The sequence below is a fragment of the Pleurodeles waltl genome, chromosome 12 (genome assembly GCF_031143425.1).
Source record: "Pleurodeles waltl isolate 20211129_DDA chromosome 12, aPleWal1.hap1.20221129, whole genome shotgun sequence".
Classification (NCBI taxonomy): Eukaryota; Metazoa; Chordata; class Amphibia; order Caudata; family Salamandridae; genus Pleurodeles; species Pleurodeles waltl.
In genome coordinates, this window is record NC_090451.1 from 665,030,700 (window position 1) to 665,054,012 (window position 23,313).

A 23,313-nucleotide genomic window follows, 5' to 3' on the forward strand; every position below is an offset into this window, starting at 1 on the left:
CCAAGACAGATGCTCATCCAATTCCTAGAGCTGATGAGCTCATAGATAAATTAGGTGCTGCCCAATTCTTAAGTACCTTTGACTTGACAGCAGGGTACTGGCAAATAAAAATGGCACCTGGAGCAAAAGAGAAAACAGCGTTCTCCACACCTGATGGGCATTATCAGTTTACTGTTATGCCCTTTGGTTTAAAGAATGCCCCTGCCACCTTCCAAAGGTTGGTGAATCAAGTCCTTGCTGGCTTGGAGTCCTTTAGCACAGCTTATCTTGATGATATTGCTGTCTTTAGCTCCACCTGGCAGGATCACCTGGTCCACCTGAAGAAGGTTTTGAAGGCTCTGCAATCTGCAGGCCTCTCTATCAAGGCATCCAAATGCCAGATAGGGCAGGGAACTGTGGTTTACTTGGGACACCTTGTAGGTGGAGGCCAAGTTCAGCCACTCCAACCCAAGATCCAGACTATTCTGGACTGGGTAGCTCCAAAAACCCAGACTCAAGTCAGGGCATTCCTTGGCTTGACTGGGTATTATAGGAGGTTTGTGAAGGGATATGGATCCATTGTGACAGCCCTCACTGAACTCACCTCCAAGAAAATGCCCAAGAAAGTGAACTGGACTGTGGAATGCCAACAGGCCTTTGACACCCTGAAACAAGCAATGTGCTCAGCACCAGTTCTAAAAGCTCCAGATTATTCTAAGCAGTTCATTGTGCAGACTGATGCCTCTGAACATGGGATAGGGGCAGTTTTGTCCCAAACAAATGATGATGGCCTTGACCAGCCTGTTGCTTTCATTAGCAGGAGGTTACTCCCCAGGGAGCAGCGTTGGAGTGCCATTGAGAGGGAGGCCTTTGCTGTGGTTTGGTCCCTGAAGAAGCTGAGACCATACCTCTTTGGGACTCACTTCCTAGTTCAAACTGACCACAGACCTCTCAAATGGCTGATGCAAATGAAAGGTGAAAACCCTAAACTGTTGAGGTGGTCCATCTCCCTACAGGGAATGGACTTTATAGTGGAACACAGACCTGGGACTGCCCATGCCAATGCAGATGGCCTTTCCAGGTTCTTCCACTTAGAAAATGAAGACTCTCTTGGGAAAGGTTAGTCTCATCCTCTTTCGTTTGGGGGGGGGGTTGTGTAAGGAAATGCCTCCTTGGCATGGTTGCCCCCTGACTTTTTGCCTTTGCTGATGCTATGTTTACAATTGAAAGTGTGCTGAGGCCTGCTAACCAGGCCCCAGCACCAGTGTTCTTTCCCTAACCTGTACTTTTGTATCCACAATTGGCAGACCCTGGCATCCAGATAAGTCCCTTGTAACTGGTACTTCTAGTACCAAGGGCCCTGATGCCAAGGAAGGTCTCTAAGGGCTGCAGCATGTCTTATGCCACCCTGGAGACCTCTCACTCAGCACAGACACACTGCTTGCCAGCTTGTGTGTGCTAGTGAGGACAAAACGAGTAAGTCGACATGGCACTCCCCTCAGGGTGCCATGCCAGCCTCTCACTGCCTATGCAGTATAGGTAAGACACCCCTCTAGCAGGCCTTACAGCCCTAAGGCAGGGTGCACTATACCATAGGTGAGGGTACCAGTGCATGAGCATGGTACCCCTACAGTGTCTAAACAAAACCTTAGACATTGTAAGTGCAGGGTAGCCATAAGAGTATATGGTCTGAGAGTTTGTCAAACACGAACTCCACAGCACCATAATGGCTACACTGAAGACTGGGAAGTTTGGTATCAAACTTCTCAGCACAATAAATGCACACTGATGCCAGTGTACATTTTATTGCAAAATACACCCCAGAGGGCACCTTAGAGGTGCCCCCTGAAACTTAACCGACTATCTGTGTAGGCTGACTAGTTCCAGCAGCCTGCCACACTAGAGACATGTTGCTGGCCCCATGGGGAGAGTGCCTTTGTCACTCTGAGGCCAGTAACAAAGCCTGCACTGGGTGGAGATGCTAACACCTCCCCCAGGCAGGAGCTGTAACACCTGGCGGTGAGCCTCAAAGGCTCACCCCTTTGTCACAGCACCGCAGGACACTCCAGCTAGTGGAGTTGCCCGCCCCCTCCGGCCCGGCCCCCACTTTTGGCGGCAAGGCCGGAGAAAATAATGAGAATAACAAGGAGGAGTCACTGGCCAGTCAGGACAGCCCCTAAGGTGTCCTGAGCTGAGGTGACTCTAACTTTTAGAAATCCTCCATCTTGCAGATGGAGGATTCCCCCAATAGGGTTAGGATTGTGACCCCCTCCCCTTGGGAGGAGGCACAAAGAGGGTGTACCCACCCTCAGGGCTAGTAGCCATTGGCTACTAACCCCCCAGACCTAAACACGCCCTTAAATTTAGTATTTAAGGGCTACCCTGAACCCTAGAAAATTAGATTCCTGCAAACTACAAGAAGAAGGACTGCCTAGCTGAAAACCCCTGCAGAGGAAGACCAGAAGACGACAACTGCCTTGGCTCCAGAAACTCACCGGCCTGTCTCCTGCCTTCCAAAGATCCTGCTCCAGCGACGCCTTCCAAAGGGACCAGCGACCTCGACATCCTCTGAAGACTGCCCCTGCTTCGAAAAGACAAGAAACTCCCAAGGACAGCGGACCTGCTCCAAGAAAGGCTGCAACTTTGTTTCCAGCAGCCTTGAAAGAACCCTGCAAGCTCCCCGCAAGAAGCGTGAGACTTGCAACACTGCACCCGGCGACCCCGACTCGGCTGGTGGAGATCCAACACCTCAGGAGGGACCCCAGGACTACTCTGATACTGTGAGTACCAAAACCTGTCCCCCCTGAGCCCCCACAGCGCCGCCTGCAGAGGGAATCCCGAGGCTTCCCCTGACCGCGACTCTCTGAAACCTAAGTCCCGACGCCTGGAACAGACCCTGCACCCGCAGCCCCCAGGACCTGAAGGACTGAACTTTCACTGGAGAAGTGACCCCCAGGAGTCCCTCTCCCTTGCCCAGGTGGAGGTTTCCCCGAGGAACCCCCCCCTTGCCTGCCTGCAGCGCTGAAGAGATCCCGTGATCTCTCATTGACTAACATTGCGAACCCGACGCTTGTTTCTACACTGCACCCGGCCGCCCCCGCGCCGCTGAGGGTGAAATTTCTGTGTGGGCTTGTGTCCCCCCCGGTGCCCTACAAAACCCCCCTGGTCTGCCCTCCGAAGACGCGGGTACTTACCTGCAAGCAGACCGGAACCGGGGCACCCCCTTCTCTCCATTCTAGCCTATGCGTTTTGGGCACCGCTTTGAACTCTGCACCTGACCGGCCCTGAGCTGCTGGTGTGGTGACTTTGGGGTTGCTCTGAACCCCCAACGGTGGGCTACCTTGGACCAAGAACTGAACCCTGTAAGTGTCTTACTTACCTGGTAAAACTAACAAAAACTTACCTCCCCCAGGAACTGTGAAAATTGCACTAAGTGTCCACTTTTAAAGTAGCTATTTGACAATAACTTGAAAAGTATACATGCAATTGAAATGATTCAAAGTTCCTAATGTACTTACCTTCAATACCTTTCAAACAAGATATTACATGTTAAATTTGAACCTGTGGTTCTTAAAATAAACTAAGAAAATATATTTTTCTATACAAAACCTATTGGCTGGATTTGTCTCTGAGTGTGTGTACCTCATTTATTGTCTATGTGTATGTACAACAAATGCTTAACACTACTCCTTGGATAAGCCTACTGCTCGACCACACTACCACAAAATAGAGCATTAGTATTATCTCTTTTTACCACTATTTTACCTCTAAGGGGAACCCTTGGACTCTGTGCATGCTATTCCTTACTTTGAAATAGCACATACAGAGCCAACTTCCTACACTGCCTTACTAGAAAAGGAAACAGATCACCGGAAATGTAATTCCATTGCTCCATGGAAGTCATACAAAGGCAGCTCTACAAAAGTGGCTTAACCTGAATGGATAGTGTCTTTGACAACCATGTAATTGTCTAGTCTATTTGGACTTCTGCACTAGGAACCAATGCAAGTCACCATAGTTACATGCATCACCCACTCTCATCCACTGACAAAACTCAGTTGTGAATATCAGTGTTTCTCATCTAGGCACCTTTCAAAGAATCCTACTACATCTCCTGCTTCCACCTAATTGTACAGCTGTTTACACATTTAATAGATCCAGGAATAATTCAAGCCTCTTTCAGTATTTAAACTGTTTTATGCCTCAAGATGGTTAGCTGGATGATTGTGTCATTAAAAACAAGCATTGGCATAGCCAATATGTTTCGCCTATGCAAGACCTATTCACGTTGTCAGTGTCTTTTATAGATGTTACACAGTAACACACGCTGCTGTGTAACTCAGTTTAAAGTACTTAAAAGCGAAGCGCTATGGTACTGCCAGCATTGACCATGCCATCACTCTTTTTTTTTTTATTTGGTTCTGTGCAACATATTTAAATAAGGGAGCCATGATAAAGAGCGACTTTTAGATGTCTCAGGACATACATACAGTTAGATGGCGAGCATGTTCCAGGAACCGGTGGCAAACATGGCTGGCACATAAACCTTTCCGTGCACGTGATGGGTGCATAGGGCAGGACATATAACACAAACAGGCCAATGACAGGGAGGCAGAAGTAATAAATCAAGACTCTCGTTTCATCTTTGATACTGAGTTGCTTCTAATACACATCTACTGACTAGTCAACTAGGCCCCATCAGAGGAGCTATTCCTGGCTCTGGCTTTGCCATCTTGCTCATGCATTCCTGGGAGTGGCAGGCGGAGAGGTGGTGGGTGTGACAAGGGGGAGGGTGGGTTAAAAATGCATGTCTGGCAGACGGAATGGCCAGATGTTGCACGGTGGGTGTTGTACACCTGGGAGGAGGAGGTTGGGGTTGGGGGGGAGGGGGACAGGGAAGCAATACAACAGGGGTTGGACAGAGAGGTTTGGGCGAACAGAAGGGTGGAAGAAGAAAGTCTGGAAAAGAATAGACAACGTGCTTCGGCACACTTACTACAGTCACATGCATTCATAGAGAGTGCATTTGTTGAGGTTAAAAAAAAAAAAAAAGAACCTTGGGGAAGAATGTGTTCGCTGGAAGGGCACTTGCCACCAGAAGAAGTACTTGGTCCACAGTATAGACGAAGGCTTGCAGCCGAGGCATAGAGGAGCGTTGATCAATCAGGAGCAAGGAAAGGAGACCCACGTGGGAGCCAGCTAATGGTGAGTAAAGAGCTGCTGACCAACGGGATGCAAGAAAATTAGACCCATGTGGAAGCCAGCCAATGATAAGTGTAGTGATGTGGGAGCCAGCCAATGGCAAGTAGAGGTAAGTAATGGGTGGGCTCTGAGCCCCATTTAAAAGATTTTCTTTTTTAAATACAATAGATTGTGTCACAGCTCAAGCGCTGTGCAGCCAAATCCTAAAAAAAACCATAATTTAACATAACTCTAATAAAGAAAGCAGGAGCTTCCTCTTTGTCAAGCTTTGCAAAACAGAACACATCATGAGTTAAATGCAATTCAACAGATCCTTGCCCACAAAGAAATAAACTGTAAACTGACTGGGAAAGCTCAGCTAGTCTATCAACACCGTCGTCCACATTCCTCTCAGAAAAACTGTACTACTTCTCCCCTAATGACTATATGCACTTTTCACCAGAAATGATGAAGTAGATGTTTCAGATTCAAAACTTCAATAAAGAAGGCAGAGGCTTTTATGCAGTGACCCTTAACTTTGGAATTTGTTACAATATGCTATCACAAACACCAAGAAACATATGAAATTCTGAAAAGACTTAAAAACATAGCTAAATCAGCTGGAGTCAGAAGTATGCTACTTATTTCGGATCTTCTGGTAGACACGAAAAAAATCCCAGCATAGTGAAAGAACATTCTTACAAAAAGGGATAACATGACACTTAAGTTCTGAAAAAAACTAAAAACAAGAAAAAATGCATGTTATTCAAAGCCTGACCATACTAAAGTTGCCTCATTTCCAAAGTGCCTCGCATAAAAAAAATGGCTTAAGCATACAAAATAGGCAACCAATAAATCCAACCCACAGAAAATGTAAATTATGTCCAGATCAAAAAGTTACTTTTATTGGAAAACCTCTACCTACACTTTAACTGGTCAGCATTTGAGTCGGAGAAAGCATTATAATCTGTTTGAGAAGCTATGCTGACATATTCTCAAAAACATGGTGAAAGAGGAAGTTTCTGCTAAGAAACAATACAATGTAGACCTTTACGTCTTTTCACCTATTTAATAAAAAGCTTTATTAGTCATTAACAAATGTTTATCATCATATAAAAGCACCAACAGAGCACTACATGATACAGATTTTTAAATTCTACACTATTAATTTAGAATAGCAATGGAAAATAGGAGAGGGCGGAAGTAAATGAGTTTCTATAAAACAGTATAGACAATAACCTTCAAGAGACTGCTGTGGAAGAACATAAGTAACAGTACTAATGCAGTACTTATTTTCCACCTCAGGAAAATATAGAAGGATGTCATGGATGTTGCTGTGAACTGTTAAAGAATTGGCCCTATCCACTTACATGAATTGCTCTGGAATCAAGGCACACCATTTAAGCCAGTGTATATCTGTTTAATATGTTTTCTCGTAACATATCCCTGCATCTGATGGTCACTGCTATTGTAAGCACAAATCTCGGCAACTGAGTGCAAGGTCTTCTCATTGTAATCTCCTAGTTTTTAGACTATGGCATATGCTAGTCTGTAAAAAATTAACTTTGGATTGCAGATGTTTGAAGGGTCTTTTTTATTTTTAAGCTCTTTGATGAACATTTTTGCAACCAAAACCACCCACCCCTACTTACATTAATAACAAGTGTCCCTTAACAATAAACCATTGGCATGCCAAGAGCCAAAACAACACCATTTTTTCTTACCGTTTCAAAGAGCTCCTCCATGAGTTCATTGACCTCCTTCTCTGCAAAAAGAGAAAAGACGTGCAATAAATGGTGTCTCTTTACACAGACAACAAGGAAAAACCTTCGCACTATAAAATCTTTATGTTTCCGCAAAGATTACATTTGCTTCCCAGACCTCAACATGGCTCTAATTCTAAAATTGCTAGAACTTGAGTTAGAAGAATAAATCTTCGTAATTTGTGCCATGGAAAGTTGTGGTATAGGCCAGGCCTGAAATTAAAATTAGGCCAAAACGCTGTAAAGAACATCAGTGTGTTCTAACCCATATCGTTAACAACACTTTCAAGATTAAAGTCCACCTGTTTTTTTGTCTAGTAAGCTCTACCGTCAGAAGGAAAATGTGTTCGCACCATCATCCAAATGTTCATTGCTAATAAACCGATTTAGCAAGGGAATATGTAATTTGGAGTTAAACTACTTGTAGTGATTGGGAGGAAAGGTTGATTATGTGGAATTTGGGGTTTAGATTTCAAATACTTGTCCCCACGCTAGATCACATAGAAGGACTGTAGGATGGCAACCTAATAATCCTGGAAACTAAATGTAACTTAAGAAAATTCACATTTACATTTCCCACCAACCAGCAACTTCCAGAGTTCAAATAATATATTTACGAATTGTTGGCGCAGTCTTAGCTTTTGAACAAAGCTGTTTTATTCTGCAACCTTTCTGCCACAAAGGACTTTTCAATCAATCACTTTTTGTCCTGCTCCCACTTAAACCCCCCCCCCCCATTGTCATCCTGAACCTACTAATCACAGCCAATCAGTGCTCTCTACAATACCTCCTCTTTGCATAATTGTTCAATTTATAAACTGCATAACAAATATCCCTCCTATCTAGTGTGAGCATTTCTGTACTTTATTTTTTTTTGAGCTCAGCCCAGAATATGAAACCAACAATAAATGCGAGGTTGTCTTACACATCATTTCAGTTATTGCTGTGTCGCTCTGACTGCATAACGCCTGTCCTTGCCAATACTCAACTGACTTTCAAAACTGCACCAGATGCCTACTAAAGTACTGATACCTTCATGTAGTAGGGAATACTTTTCAGTTCTCTTTGCCCAAAAAATGGCAATAACGGCCTCATCCACACAACCTGCCCTACCTCACACCCACAAAACATAACAGAGAAGAACTTTCTTCTAAGGAAAACAGTTACATATTTTCAGGAAAAACCAAAGACAGAAAACGTGGTCCTGCTTAGCCTAAATCACTTATCTGCGGTCATCCCAGTCACCTCGGGATTTGTTAACTACAGGTGTTTTACTGTTTTGTCTCAAGTACTGGTAGCCTCAAACACTCACTTGTGATACGCACTGCACGGTCGTTTCGTAGGTCCTCTGTGTCCGGTACATCAAGATCCTCCAAAAAGTTGTACTCTGGATCATCCTCATCATCTCCCTCATCTATAAAAGAAACCACAGGGTGAAAATACTGGTTAAGAAGTGTGGTTAGTAAAATCTAAATTGTAACATAATAAACATTCACAGATTATTACAAGGGTGGAGATAAACAAGTTCAAACTAAGAAGACAACATCTGATGCAGTATTATGACTAGTAGCAATTTTTGCAGACCTGGACAGGACCACTAACTCAATAGAGGTTATTAGACTGAACGCTGGATACAAAAGTCTTCCAAATCAGTACAAATCACGATTAGCTTTAGCGTCCACTGGATTATAGCTTGCAAATTCCTCAAGCAACAGGGACAATCAGCAATCAAATGAAAAGTGCAACAAGTTGCCTGACAAAAACAGCAGTAGCATCATCATATCACCATCATCTAAACCGAGCAGAGCTGAAACCAAAGGGTGCTCCCTCTTAGTTTCTCTAACACATGCTGACAACTGGAACCAGAAAAAAAACCATAATCAATGCAAACAGAAACATGCAGATAAAAAAGCACCCAAATACCGCACAACAAACTAGACCACCAGAAATGTATGCAACTCCTGCTAAAAACTAGCAGTAACAGCAAAAACAAACACAGAGAAAAGCACTAAAACCAAATAACTACCAAAAGATATGCAGAAAATATCAAGCATGCCATGCAACAACAGCAGAAGGAAGCTACCATTCATGACTGCGTCAAGGAAGCATTCACCAACTCAGCGAGGGCGAAGGAAAAATAAGCCATAGGAGGAGGAAAGGTCACAAAGAACCAGGTAAATAAATCAGGAACCAGAAACTGAACAACAAAACAGAAACATGTGGAACAAGGGGCATCTCTACATGTGGTGTGTTCATGTGCAACAGTCTGTACTCAATCAACCGGTACTGGCATTGTACTCACTACCAATATAGTTAGCAGGAGGGCGAAAAACAGCACCAGTGGAGGGTGCTAAGCATCCTCAATAAGACCTTGCCCCGCTGCAGCACATAGGCATCAACCACAGACAATAGCAGGGCAGAGGAACATAGGTCGCTCAAAACCCAAGGAAGCCAACCAAAAAGATACCAGCACTACCAATGCGGCAATACATCATCAAAAGACCAGAGATTAACATCTTAAAAAGGACCAATCAGAAGAAACAATCCAAGATATGATATTGAATCTCAACCCAAGTGGGCAGAATCTACGGCATGGACTCAACAAAACTGGGCACCGTCTTAAAGACCATCAGGAACCAAATCGATGAAAGCATTGTTGCAAGAGTGAGAGGAAGCCCTCTCCATAACAATATCCAAGGCTATGTAAACCCAGTAGAAAAGTAATTAAGTTATGTCAAGAAACCCAAAGGAAGACAATACCCTTCCAGCATCAGGGAAGGCTGCTGAAGAAAGTGAACAAAGCAGATGCTTTGTTATGGCCGAAGCCACAAACAACTGTTACTCTGACCAGGCCAGCTCCAAAATCCCGATACAGGCAAAATCGGAAACTTGGGTGGTCGCTGACTGCTCGAGTGGAGGATGGAGATTCCAAAAACACCTAATGGGTCATTCAGTGTCTCAGTTAAAGGGAATGAAAGGCTCTGAAGAACAATAGCTACTCTGGACATTTTCAATTAATAAGTTGGCTGTAACCCTTGCCATGGGCACAGTATAATTTAAGACCTCCACAGCCTTGTGCAGTGTCTCCTGGAAAGAAGAAAGGTCATCCGAAGTAAAACCAGTGACTCACTTAAGATCATCAACCTCACAGAACAGATAAAGATGGGAATACAGAAGAGCAACCCAAGTGCCTAAACCTTTTTGACAGAACCGGAGTGAACACAAGCACTTGAGCTGGGCCAGCTCCAGCTGCCACAAAAGCCAGAAGTTAATCAGAAAATTTGGTCAGGTGTTAAAATAAAGCTAGTCACCACTGCCAGGCTTCTGCCCAGATGGGCAAGGAGCTTAGGTAAAAGAGGCCTTCAAGGTCAGAGTTGAAGGGCAACCCAGAACAGACAACAGGCCCAGAGGTAGTTTGTGACCTCGGACAGAGAAGTATCTCTCAACCAGGTTGATGTAACTAAGAGAAGGCCTCCAGAACAAAAAAATAGGCTCTCAAATTCATCTTGGAGCACAAACAGAGGTTGGAGTCAATACTGCCCTCCCCTTGTCATCGAAGGAACACATACCGTCCACTAAAGCCAGCGAAGAGAAGTGTTAACCAACAGGGTCCAGAGAAAACCCATGAGACAAGTAACAATGAGGGCACCATTCACATTAACAAAACGTCTGAAAAAAATCTTCAGGATGTAAGATCAGATCTGTGTCAAAGAGGGCCAAAAAGAAGGGAAGCCCCAAGTAGCACCATATATTTCCCATGATACCACATTTCGGGAGGTGTTTCAGTAGCCTGGTGGCCAAGAGGCCACCAAGTGATGGAGGCTGGGTATTGCAAAAATTGTAGCCCTAGTTTAGCACCTGGCAGAGATTCAAGAGGTGAGGACTCTGCAGCTAGAAGTATCCATCAGAACTGTGAACTCTATCAATCACCCCTCTGTACACTAGTAGTAAGACACTTGTAACAATGCTCCTTTAACATTATATGGCAGTTGTTTCGCGAATTAAAACCCTTTTTGGCTATTAAACCCCTCCCCCCCTTTTTATTCTGTAGGACTTAGCCTTTCCGTACCTTCTTCAAAACTCCTACAAATCCAAGCCTTGGAAAACAACCTTCTCTACATCATTTGTACAGGATACCCTCCTCAAAGGACAATCCTGAGATAAGAGTTTAGCTGATTTCTACATAAAATACAAAATGATCCCCTGTCCACTTGCACTCTATCCCTTTCAAGAAGACCTTGTCATAATGTTCCTAAGTGCTAAACTCAATGGGAGCCAAGAAAATATTTAGCATATTACAATAGTATTACACCAAACATCTGATCTTATCGCAAACCCGATGCCAGCTATGGCAATCAAAGAGGGAGACGATGGACTTGAACATTAATAAGACTATCTAGACACAGTCAGCTCCTCAAGCCAAACTACCAGCTACATTTCTCTGCTGGTTCTCCTCCGTTGTTCTCATGCCTTAGACTGCAGTGGTGAAATTGATGTCTTACTCCTTTCTTCATCAAATCTTCCCCAGGGCCTGAGTGATTGGCCACCATGGGTCACTCAGTAGGTCTTCTTGTTCCACAAAAATAAAGAACAACATTTAAAGTGTGTCGCAAAGGCTACATAGTGTGTGATGGAAAGTACTTTGCCTAGAAAGTATACAGTGTCAGCCTCTGAGCTGTATCTTCAGTGCTGCAGTCTTCAGATGACCAGCCAAAACCAAATTGGTAGTTGCTGAGATGGCATATAGTACAAGCCCTTGCTGTAACACTAAGTCTGCTAGTGGAGTGTGGGAAACTATATATTTTGGGCAAATGCTTCGCTCCCAAATTCATTTGGTGAATTTACTAATATTCACTGAACGGTCACACACAGGCTCTAAGACAGAGATTAATATGAGAGCACCATTCCCGTTTCATGACTAAAGAAAACTACCTCTCCACGATATGCATTCCACAACTTGGTGTTTCATGGACAGGGTTTTGAGAAGCTCTGTGCACAAAGTCACAGATATTATAGAGTGTGCACTAATTAAGACAAGCCCAGTGGACTTTTGTGAAACTAACATATATCATTTAATCATATCACTTGGCACCACATACACCTCTCCTGCAGTAATCTCTTTGTAGGAAGTTGGCTCTGTATGTGCTATTTCAAAGTAAGGAATAGCATGCACAGAGTCCAAGGGTTCCCCTTAGAGGTAAAATAGTGGTAAAAATAGATAATACTAATGCTCTATTTTGTGGTAGTGTGGTCGAGCAGTAGGCTTATCCAAGGAGTAGTGTTAAGCATTTGTTGTACATACACATAGACAATAAATGAGGTACACACACTCAGAGACAAATCCAGCCAATAGGTTTTTGTATAGAAAAATATATTTTCTTAGTTTATTTTAAGAACCACAGGTTCAATTTCTACATGTAATATCTCATTTGAAAGGTATTGCAGGTAAGTACTTTAGGAACTTTAAATCATAAAAATTGCATGTATACTTTTCAAGTTATTGACAAATAGCTGTTTTAAAAGTGGACACTTAGTGCAATTTTCACAGTTCCTAGGGGAGGTAAGTTTTGGTTAGTTTTCCCAGGTAAGTAAGACTCTTACAGGGTTCAGTTCTTGGTCCAAGGTAGCCCACCGTTGGGGGTTCAGAGCAACCCCAAAGTCACCACACCAGCAGCTCAGGGCCGGTCAGGTGCAGAGTTCAAAGTGGTGCCCAAAACACATAGGTAAGAATGGAGAGAAGGGGGTGCTCCGGTTCCGGTCTGCTTGCAGGTAAGTACCCGCGTCTTCGGAGGGCAGACCAGGGGGGTTTTGTAGGGCACCGGGGGGGACACAAGCCCACACAGAGATTTCACCCTCAGCAGCGCGGGGGCGGCCGGGTGCAGTGTAGGAACAGGCGTCGGGTTCGCAATGTTAGTCTATGAGAGATCTCGGGATCTCTTCAGCGCTGCAGGCAGGCAAGGGGGGGGTTCCTCGGGGAAACCTCCACTTGGTCAAGGGAGAGGGACTCCTGGGGGTCACTCCTCCAGTGAAAGTCCGGTCCTTCAGGTCCTGGGGGCTGCGGGTGCAGGGTCTCTCCCAGGTGTCGGGACTTGGGATTCAAAGAGTCGCGGTCAGGGGAAGCCTCGGGATTCCCTCTGCAGGCGGCGCTGTGGGGGCTCAGGGGGGACAGGTTTTTGTACTCACAGTCTTAGAGTAGTCCTGGGGTCCCTCCTGAGGTGTTGGATCGCCACCAGCCGAGTCGGGGTCGCCGGGTGCAGTGTTGCAAGTCTCACGCTTCTTGCGGGGAGCTTGCAGGGTTCTTTAAAGCTGCTGGAAACAAAGTTGCAGCTTTTCTTGGAGCAGGTCCGCTGTCCTCGGGAGTTTCTTGTCTTTTCGAAGCAGGGGCAGTCCTCAGAGGATGTCGAGGTCGCTGGTCCCTTTGGAAGGCGTCGCTGGAGCAGGATCTTTGGAAGGCAGGAGACAGGCCGGTGAGTTTCTGGAGCCAAGGCAGTAGTTGTCTTCTGGTCTTCCTCTGCAGGGGTTTTCAGCTAGGCAGTCCTTCTTCTTGTTGTTGCAGGAATCTAATTTTCTAGGGTTCAGGGTAGCCCTTAAATACTAAATTTAAGGGCGTGTTTAGGTCTGGGGGGTTAGTAGCCAATGGCTACTAGCCCTGAGGGTGGGTACACCCTCTTTGTGCCTCCTCCCAAGGGGAGGGGGTCACAATCCTAACCCTATTGGGGGAATCCTCCTTCTGCAAGAAGGAGGATTTCTAAAAGTTAGAGTCACTTCAGCTCAGGACACCTTAGGGGCTGTCCTGACTGGCCAGTGACTCCTCCTTGTTTTTCTCATTATTTTCTCCGGCCTTGCCGCCAAAAGTGGGGCCTGGCCGGAGGGGGCGGGCAACTCCACTAGCTGGAGTGTCCTGCTGGGTTGGCACAAAGGAGGTGAGCCTTTGAGGCTCACCGCCAGGTGTGACAATTCCTGCCTGGGAGAGGTGTTAGCATCTCCACCCAGTGCAGGCTTTGTTACTGGCCTCAGAGTGACAAAGGCACTCTCCCCATGGGGCCAGCAACATGTCTCGGTTTGTGGCAGGCTGCTAAAACTAGTCAGCCTACACAGATAGTCGGTTAAGTTTCAGGGGGCACCTCTAAGGTGCCCTCTGTGGTGTATTTTTCAATAACATGTACACTGGCATCAGTGTGCATTTATTGTGCTGAGAAGTTTGATACCAAACTTCCCAGTTTTCAGTGTAGCCATTATGGTGCTGTGGAGTTCGTGTTTGACAGACTCCCAGACCATATACTCTTATGGCTACCCTGCACTTACAATGTCTAAGGTTTTGTTTAGACACTGTAGGGGTACCATGCTCATGCACTGGTACCCTCACCCATGGTATAGTGCACCCTGCCTTAGGGCTGTAAGGCCTGCTAGAGGGGTGTCTTACCTATACTGCATAGGCAGTGAGAGGCTGGCATGGCACCCTGAGGGGAGTGCCATGTCGACTTACTCGTTTTGTCCTCACTAGCACACACAAGCTGGCAAGCAGGGTGTCTGTGCTGAGTGAGAGGTCTCCAGGGTGGCATAAGACATGCTGCAGCCCTTAGAGACCTTCCTTGGCATCAGGGCCCTTGGTACTAGAAGTACCAGTTACAAGGGACTTATCTGGATGCCAGGGTCTGCCAATTGTGGATACAAAAGTACAGGTTAGGGAAAGAACACTGGTGCTGGGGCCTGGTTAGCAGGCCTCAGCACACTTTCAATTGTAAACATAGCATCAGCAAAGGCAAAAAGTCAGGGGGCAACCATGCCAAGGAGGCATTTCCTTACACAACCCCCCCCCAAACGAAAGAGGATGAGACTAACCTTTCCCAAGAGAGTCTTCATTTTCTAAGTGGAAGAACCTGGAAAGGCCATCTGCATTGGCATGGGCAGTCCCAGGTCTGTGTTCCACTATAAAGTCCATTCCCTGTAGGGAGATGGACCACCTCAACAGTTTAGGATTTTCACCTTTCATTTGCATCAGCCATTTGAGAGGTCTGTGGTCAGTTTGAACTAGGAAGTGAGTCCCAAAGAGGTATGGTGTCAGCTTCTTCAGGGACCAAACCACAGCAAAGGCCTCCCTCTCAATGGCACTCCAACGCTGCTCCCTGGGGAGTAACCTCCTGCTAATGAAAGCAACAGGCTGGTCAAGGCCATCATCATTTGTTTGGGACAAAACTGCCCCTATCCCATGTTCAGAGGCATCAGTCTGCACAATGAACTGCTTAGAATAATCTGGAGCTTTTAGAACTGGTGCTGAGCACATTGCCTGTTTCAGGGTGTCAAAGGCCTGTTGGCATTCCACAGTCCAGTTCACTTTCTTGGGCATTTTCTTGGAGGTGAGTTCAGTGAGGGCTGTCACAATGGATCCATATCCCTTCACAAACCTCCTGTAATACCCAGTCAAGCCAAGGAATGCCCTGACTTGAGTCTGGGTTTTTGGAGCTACCCAGTCCAGAATAGTCTGGATCTTGGGTTGGAGTGGCTGAACTTGGCCTCCACCTACAAGGTGGCCCAAGTAAACCACAGTTCCCTGCCCTATCTGGCATTTGGATGCCTTGATAGAGAGGCCTGCAGATTGCAGAGCCTTCAAAACCTTCTTCAGGTGGACCAGGTGATCCTGCCAGGTGGAGCTAAAGACAGCAATATCATCAAGATAAGCTGTGCTAAAGGACTCCAAGCCAGCAAGGACTTGATTCACCAACCTTTGGAAGGTGGCAGGGGCATTCTTTAAACCAGAGGGCATAACAGTAAACTGATAATGCCCATCAGGTGTGGAGAATGCTGTTTTCTCTTTTGCTCCAGGTGCCATTTTTATTTGCCAGTACCCTGCTGTCAAGTCAAAGGGACTTAAGAATTTGGCAGCACCTAATTTGTCTATGAGCTCATCAGCTCTTGGAATTGGATGAGCATCTGTCTTGGTGACAGAATTGAGCCCTCTGTAGTCCACACAAAACCTCATCTCTTTCTTTCCATCTTTGGTGTGAGGTTTGGGGACTAAGACCACTGGGCTAGCCCAGGGGCTGTCAGAGCGCTCAATTACTCCCAATTCCAGCATCTTGTGGACTTCCACCTTGATGCTTTCCTTAACATGGTCAGATTGTCTAAAGATTTTGTTCTTGACAGGCATGCTGTCTCCTGTGTCCACATCATGGGTACACAGGTGTGTCTGACCAGGGGTTAAGGAGAAGAGTTCAGGAAACTGTTGTAGGACTCTTCTACAATCAGCTTGCTGTTGGCCAGAGAGGGTGTCTGAGTAGATCACTCCATCTACTGTGCCATCTTTTGGGTCTGATGACAGAAGATCAGGGAGAGGTTCACTCTCTGCCTCCTGATCCTCATCTGTTACCATCAACAGATTGACATCAGCTCTGTCGTGGAAGAGCTTAAGGCGGTTTACATGGATCACCCTCTTGGGGCTCCTGCTTGTGCCCAGGTCCACCAGGTAGGTGACCTGACTCTTCCTTTCTAGTACTGGGTAAGGGCCACTCCATTTGTCCTGGAGTGCCCTGGGAGCCACAGGCTCCAGAACCCAGACTTTCTGCCCTGGTTGGAACTCAACCAGTGCAGCCTTTTGGTCATACCAAAACTTCTGGAGCTGTTGGCTGGCCTCAAGGTTTTTGGTTGCCTTTTCCATGTACTCTGCCATTCTAGAGCGAAGGCCAAGTACATAGTCCACTATGTCCTGTTTAGGCTCATGGAGAGGTCTCTCCCAGCCTTCTTTAACAAGGGCAAGTGGTCCCCTTACAGGATGACCAAACAGAAGTTCAAAGGGTGAGAATCCTACTCCCTTCTGTGGCACCTCTCTGTAAGCGAAAAGCAGACATGGCAAGAGGACATCCCATCTCCTTTTGAGCTTTTCTGGGAGCCCCATGATCATGCCTTTTAATGTCTTGTTGAATCTCTCAACCAAGCCATTAGTTTGGGGATGGTATGGTGTAGTGAATTTATAAGTCACTCCACACTCATTCCACATGTGCTTTAGGTATGCTGACATGAAGTTGGTACCTCTGTCAGACACCACCTCCTTAGGGAAACCCACTCTGGTAAAGATACCAATGAGGGCCTTGGCTACTGCAGGGGCAGTAGTCGACCTAAGGGGAATAGCTTCAGGATACCTGGTAGCATGATCCACTACTACCAGGATATACATATTTCCTGAGGCTGTGGGAGGTTCTAGTGGACCAACTATGTCCACACCCACTCTTTCAAAGGGCACCCCCACCACTGGAAGTGGAATGAGGGGGGCCTTTGGATGCCCACCTGTCTTACCACTGGCTTGACAGGTGGGGCAGGAGAGGCAAAACTCCTTAACCATGTTGGACATATTGGGCCAGTAGAAGTGGTTGACTAACCTCTCCCACGTCTTGGTTTGTCCCAAATGTCCAGCAAGGGGAATGTCATGGGCCAATGTTAGGATGAACTTCCTGAACAGCTGAGGCACTACCACTCTCCTAGTGGCACCAGGTTTGGGGTCTCTGGCCTCAGTGTACAGGAGTCCATCTTCCCAATAGACCCTATGCGTTCCATTTTTCTTGCCTTTGGACTCTTCAGCAGCTTGCTGCCTAAGGCCTTCAAGAGAGGGACAGGTTTCTTGTCCCTTACACAGCTCCTCCCTTGAGGGTCCCCCTGGGCCTAAGAGCTCAACCTGATAAGGTTCAAGCTCCAAAGGCTCAGTTCCCTCAGAGGGCAGAACTTCTTCCTGAGAAGAGAGGTTCCCTTTCTTTTGCTGTGTTGCAGTTGGTTTCCCAACTGACTTTCCTTTCCTCTTGGTAGGCTGGGCCATTCTTCCAGACTCCAGCTCTACTTGTTCACCCTGTGCCTTGCACTGTGCTCTTGTTTTCACACACACCAGTTCAGGGATACCCAGCATTGCTGCATGGGTTTTTAGTTCTACCTCAGCCCATGCTGAGGACTCCAGGTCATTTCCAAGCAGACAGTCCACTGGGATATTTGAGGAGACCACCACCTGTTTCAGGCCATTGACCCCTCCCCATTCTAAAGTAACCATTGCCATGGGATGTACTTTTCTCTGATTGTCAGCGTTGGTGACTGTGTAAGTTTTTCCAGTCAGGTATTGGCCAGGGGAAACCAGTTTCTCTGTCACCATGGTGACACTGGCACCTGTATCCCTCAGGCCCTCTATTCTAGTCCCATTAATTAAGAGTTGCTGTCTGTATTTTTGCATGTTAGGCGGCCAGACAGCTAGTGTGGCTAAATCCACCCCACCCTCAGAAACTAGAGTAGCTTCAGTGTGGACCCTGATTTGCTCTGGGCACACTGTTGATCCCACTTGGAGACTAGCCATACCAGTGTTACCTGGATGGGAGTTTGGAGTGGAACCTTTCTTGGGACAGGCCTTGTCTCCAGTTTGGTGTCCATGCTGTTTACAGCTATGACACCAGGCCTTTTTGGGATCAAAGTTTTTACCCTTGTACCCATTGTTTTGTGAAGAGGCTCTGGGCCCACCCTCCTGTGCAGGTTTTTGGGGGCCTGTAGAAGACTCTTTACTATTTTTAGTTTTGGTTGTCTCATCACCCTTCCCCTGGGGAGTCTTTGTGACCCCTTTCTTTTGGTCACCCCCTGTTGAAGTCTTGGACACCCTTGTCTTGACCCAATGGTCCGCCTTCTTTCCCAATTCTTGGGGAGAAATTGGTCCTAGGTCTACCAGATGCTGATGCAGTTTATCATTGAAACAATTACTTAACAGGTGTTCTTTCACAAATAAATTGTACAGCCCATCATAATTACTTACACCACTGCCTTGAATCCAACCATCTAGTGTTTTCACTGAGTAGTCAACAAAGTCAACCCAGGTCTGGCTCGAGGATTTTTGAGCCCCCCTGAATCTAATCCTATACTCCTCAGTGGAGAATCCAAAGCCCTCAATCAGGGTACCCTTCATGAGGTCATAAGATTCTGCATCTTGTCCAGAGAGTGTGAGGAGTCTATCCCTACACTTTCCTGTGAACATTTCCCAAAGGAGAGCACCCCAGTGAGATCTGTTCACTTTTCTGGTTACACAAGCCCTCTCAAAAGCTGTGAACCATTTGGTGATGTCATCACCATCTTCATATTTAGTTACAATCCCTTTAGGGATTTTCAACATGTCAGGAGAATCTCTGACCCTATTTATGTTGCTGCCACCATTGATGGGTCCTAGGCCCATCTCTTGTCTTTCCCTCTCTATGGCTAGGATCTGTCTTTCCAAAGCCAATCTTTTGGCCATCCTGGCTAACTGGATGTCCTCTTCACTGGGGCTATCCTCAGTGATTTCAGAGGTGTTGGTCTCTCCTGTGAGGGAACCAGCATCTCTGACTATTATTTTAGGAGTCAGGGTTTGAGGGACCCTGTTCTCCCTAGATAGGACTGGTAGGGGGGAATTTTCCTCCAAGTCACTATCCTCTTCCTCTGAGTTGCCACCCTCAGAGGGGTTGGCCTTTTCAAACTCTGCCAAAAGCTCCTGGAGCTGTATTTTGGTAGGTTTGGGGCCCATTGTTATTTTCTTTATTTTACAGAGTGACCTTAGCTCCCTCATCTTAAGATGGAGGTAAGGTGTGGTGTCGAGTTCCACCACAGTCACATCTGTGCTAGACATTTTGCTTCTAAAAGTTGGAATACTTTTTAAGAATCTACAACTGGTTCTAGAATCTAATTCAAACTTTTACAAACTTTTAAACTCTAAAAGAAATGCTAAACAGGATCTAACACAAGGCCCTAGCAGGTCTTTTAAGAATTTAGAAAACTTTTCAAATTGCAAAAATCAATTTCTAATGACAATTTTGGAATTTGTCGTGTGATCAGGTATTGGCTGAGTAGTCCAGCAAATGCAAAAGTCTTGTACCCCACCGCTGATCCACCAATGTAGGAAGTTGGCTCTGTATGTGCTATTTCAAAGTAAGGAATAGCATGCACAGAGTCCAAGGGTTCCCCTTAGAGGTAAAATAGTGGTAAAAATAGATAATACTAATGCTCTATTTTGTGGTAGTGTGGTCGAGCAGTAGGCTTATCCAAGGAGTAGTGTTAAGCATTTGTTGTACATACACATAGACAATAAATGAGGTACACACACTCAGAGACAAATCCAGCCAATAGGTTTTTGTATAGAAAAATATCTTTTCTTAGTTTATTTTAAGAACCACAGGTTCAATTTCTACATGTAATATCTCATTTGAAAGGTATTGCAGGTAAGTACTTTAGGAACTTTAAATCATAAAAATTGCATGTATACTTTTCAAGTTATTGACAAATAGCTGTTTTAAAAGTGGACACTTAGTGCAATTTTCACAGTTCCTAGGGGAGGTAAGTTTTGGTTAGTTTTCCCAGGTAAGTAAGACTCTTACAGGGTTCAGTTCTTGGTCCAAGGTAGCCCACCGTTGGGGGTTCAGAGCAACCCCAAAGTCACCACACCAGCAGCTCAGGGCCGGTCAGGTGCAGAGTTCAAAGTGGTGCCCAAAACACATAGGTAAGAATGGAGAGAAGGGGGTGCCCCGGTTCCGGTCTGCTTGCAGGTAAGTACCCGCGTCTTCGGAGGGCAGACCAGGGGGGTTTTGTAGGGCACCGGGGGGGACACAAGCCCACACAGAGATTTCACCCTCAGCAGCGCGGGGGCGGCCGGGTGCAGTGTAGGAACAGGCGTCGGGTTCGCAATGTTAGTCTATGAGAGATCTCGGGATCTCTTCAGCGCTGCAGGCAGGCAAGGGGGGGGTTCCTCGGGGAAACCTCCACTTGGTCAAGGGAGAGGGACTCCTGGGGGTCACTCCTCCAGTGAAAGTCCGGTCCTTCAGGTCCTGGGGGCTGCGGGTGCAGGGTCTCTCCCAGGTGTCGGGACTTGGGATTCAAAGAGTCGCGGTCAGGGGAAGCCTCGGGATTCCCTCTGCAGGCGGCGCTGTGGGGGCTCAGGGGGGACAGGTTTTTGTACTCACAGTCTTAGAGTAGTCCTGGGGTCCCTCCTGAGGTGTTGGATCGCCACCAGCCGAGTCGGGGTCGCCGGGTGCAGTGTTGCAAGTCTCACGCTTCTTGCGGGGAGCTTGCAGGGTTCTTTAAAGCTGCTGGAAACAAAGTTGCAGCTTTTCTTGGAGCAGGTCCGCTGTCCTCGGGAGTTTCTTGTCTTTTCGAAGCAGGGGCAGTCCTCAGAGGATGTCGAGGTCGCTGGTCCCTTTGGAAGGCGTCGCTGGAGCAGGATCTTTGGAAGGCAGGAGACAGGCCGGTGAGTTTCTGGAGCCAAGGCAGTAGTTGTCTTCTGGTCTTCCTCTGCAGGGGTTTTCAGCTAGGCAGTCCTTCTTCTTGTTGTTGCAGGAATCTAATTTTCTAGGGTTCAGGGTAGCCCTTAAATACTAAATTTAAGGGCGTGTTTAGGTCTGGGGGGTTAGTAGCCAATGGCTACTAGCCCTGAGGGTGGGTACACCCTCTTTGTGCCTCCTCCCAAGGGGAGGGGGTCACAATCCTAACCCTATTGGGGGAATCCTCCATCTGCAAGATGGAGGATTTCTAAAAGTTAGAGTCACTTCAGCTCAGGACACCTTAGGGGCTGTCCTGACTGGCCAGTGACTCCTCCTTGTTTTTCTCATTATTTTCTCCGGCCTTGCCGCCAAAAGTGGGGCCTGGCCGGAGGGGGCGGGCAACTCCACTAGCTGGAGTGTCCTGCTGGGTTGGCACAAAGGAGGTGAGCCTTTGAGGCTCACCGCCAGGTGTGACAATTCCTGCCTGGGAGAGGTGTTAGCATCTCCACCCAGTGCAGGCTTTGTTACTGGCCTCAGAGTGACAAAGGCACTCTCCCCATGGGGCCAGCAACATGTCTCGGTTTGTGGCAGGCTGCTAAAACTAGTCAGCCTACACAGATAGTCGGTTAAGTTTCAGGGGGCACCTCTAAGGTGCCCTCTGTGGTGTATTTTTCAATAACATGTACACTGGCATCAGTGTGCATTTATTGTGCTGAGAAGTTTGATACCAAACTTCCCAGTTTTCAGTGTAGCCATTATGGTGCTGTGGAGTTCGTGTTTGACAGACTCCCAGACCATATACTCTTATGGCTACCCTGCACTTACAATGTCTAAGGTTTTGTTTAGACACTGTAGGGGTACCATGCTCATGCACTGGTACCCTCACCCATGGTATAGTGCACCCTGCCTTAGGGCTGTAAGGCCTGCTAGAGGGGTGTCTTACCTATACTGCATAGGCAGTGAGAGGCTGGCATGGCACCCTGAGGGGAGTGCCATGTCGACTTACTCGTTTTGTCCTCACTAGCACACACAAGCTGGCAAGCAGGGTGTCTGTGCTGAGTGAGAGGTCTCCAGGGTGGCATAAGACATGCTGCAGCCCTTAGAGACCTTCCTTGGCATCAGGGCCCTTGGTACTAGAAGTACCAGTTACAAGGGACTTATCTGGATGCCAGGGTCTGCCAATTGTGGATACAAAAGTACAGGTTAGGGAAAGAACACTGGTGCTGGGGCCTGGTTAGCAGGCCTCAGCACACTTTCAATTGTAAACATAGCATCAGCAAAGGCAAAAAGTCAGGGGGCAACCATGCCAAGGAGGCATTTCCTTACACTCTTCTAAAAATGAAAGCATCGCTTTGAGCTCACTAGGACAAAGGACACATACTGGACACCCAGTTTGCAATGACAGACTTTGCTTTTTAACGGTTATTACAACAAACTGCTCTCCTGCAAGCCTGAATTGAGGCAGGTTTTCAAGTGGGCAAGCCAAGCAAATGGGAGATCAGACAAACAGATGGATATCAGACAGCTCCTTCAGGTCTTCCAAAACTGCAAATATTTAATTTAGTACAAAAAAATTGAAAGGTTGGGCAAGTTCTTCAGACGTCACAGATTTAAAAAAAAAATAGAAACCGTGGCTTCAGTCAGCTCTCCAAACAGTGAAAATGTGTTACTGATTGAAAATTTGGAAAAGAGAACTCACTATGCTCTGCAAACAGAGCAAATGTGTCATACATTAAAAAAAAAAAAAAAAAAAAGAGTATGAGTATCATGACGTTTGCTAGAGAGGGCGGTCTGGGTCTTTTGTCAGATAACAGCCATAAGGACTAATTAGGCCCATCGTGCAAACACCAACGTCAGGAGCTTGTAACCAGAGGAGCTGTGCGTAGACGGAACCGCTTGCTGCTCAAACAGATCCATCATGTGCCAGATGTTTCAGGACGTTCAAATATTTCACACATTGTGACCTATATGTACAAAATCCTGTGTGTTTTTCCTGTGTTCCATATCACCTTGCGAAATTGACGTTAGTCCAAGCGCGATAGGTGACATTGGAGAATACATCTGTAATAGATACTCAGAGACAGTTTATATTAGTTCAAGAGGAGAGAGGTTCATCTGACGGCTGAGCTCATTTTTTATGCACCTCAAAT

General features: G+C 46.5%; 1 protein-coding gene across 4 annotated transcripts in view; it reads right to left on the reverse strand.

Annotated features, from left to right (window-relative positions):
• Positions 1-23,313, reverse strand: part of GON4L (gon-4 like) — a 393,663-nt gene that overhangs the window by 278,432 nt on the left and 91,918 nt on the right. For all 4 annotated transcript variants that reach the window (XM_069218468.1, XM_069218469.1, XM_069218466.1 and 1 more), the window contains 2 exons: positions 8,236-8,337; positions 6,885-6,925 (listed from right to left, as the gene is read on the reverse strand). In XM_069218468.1, coding sequence (XP_069074569.1) covers positions 6,885-6,925; positions 8,236-8,337 — 143 coding nt within the window. The remainder of the gene's footprint in view (positions 1-6,884; positions 6,926-8,235; positions 8,338-23,313) is intronic.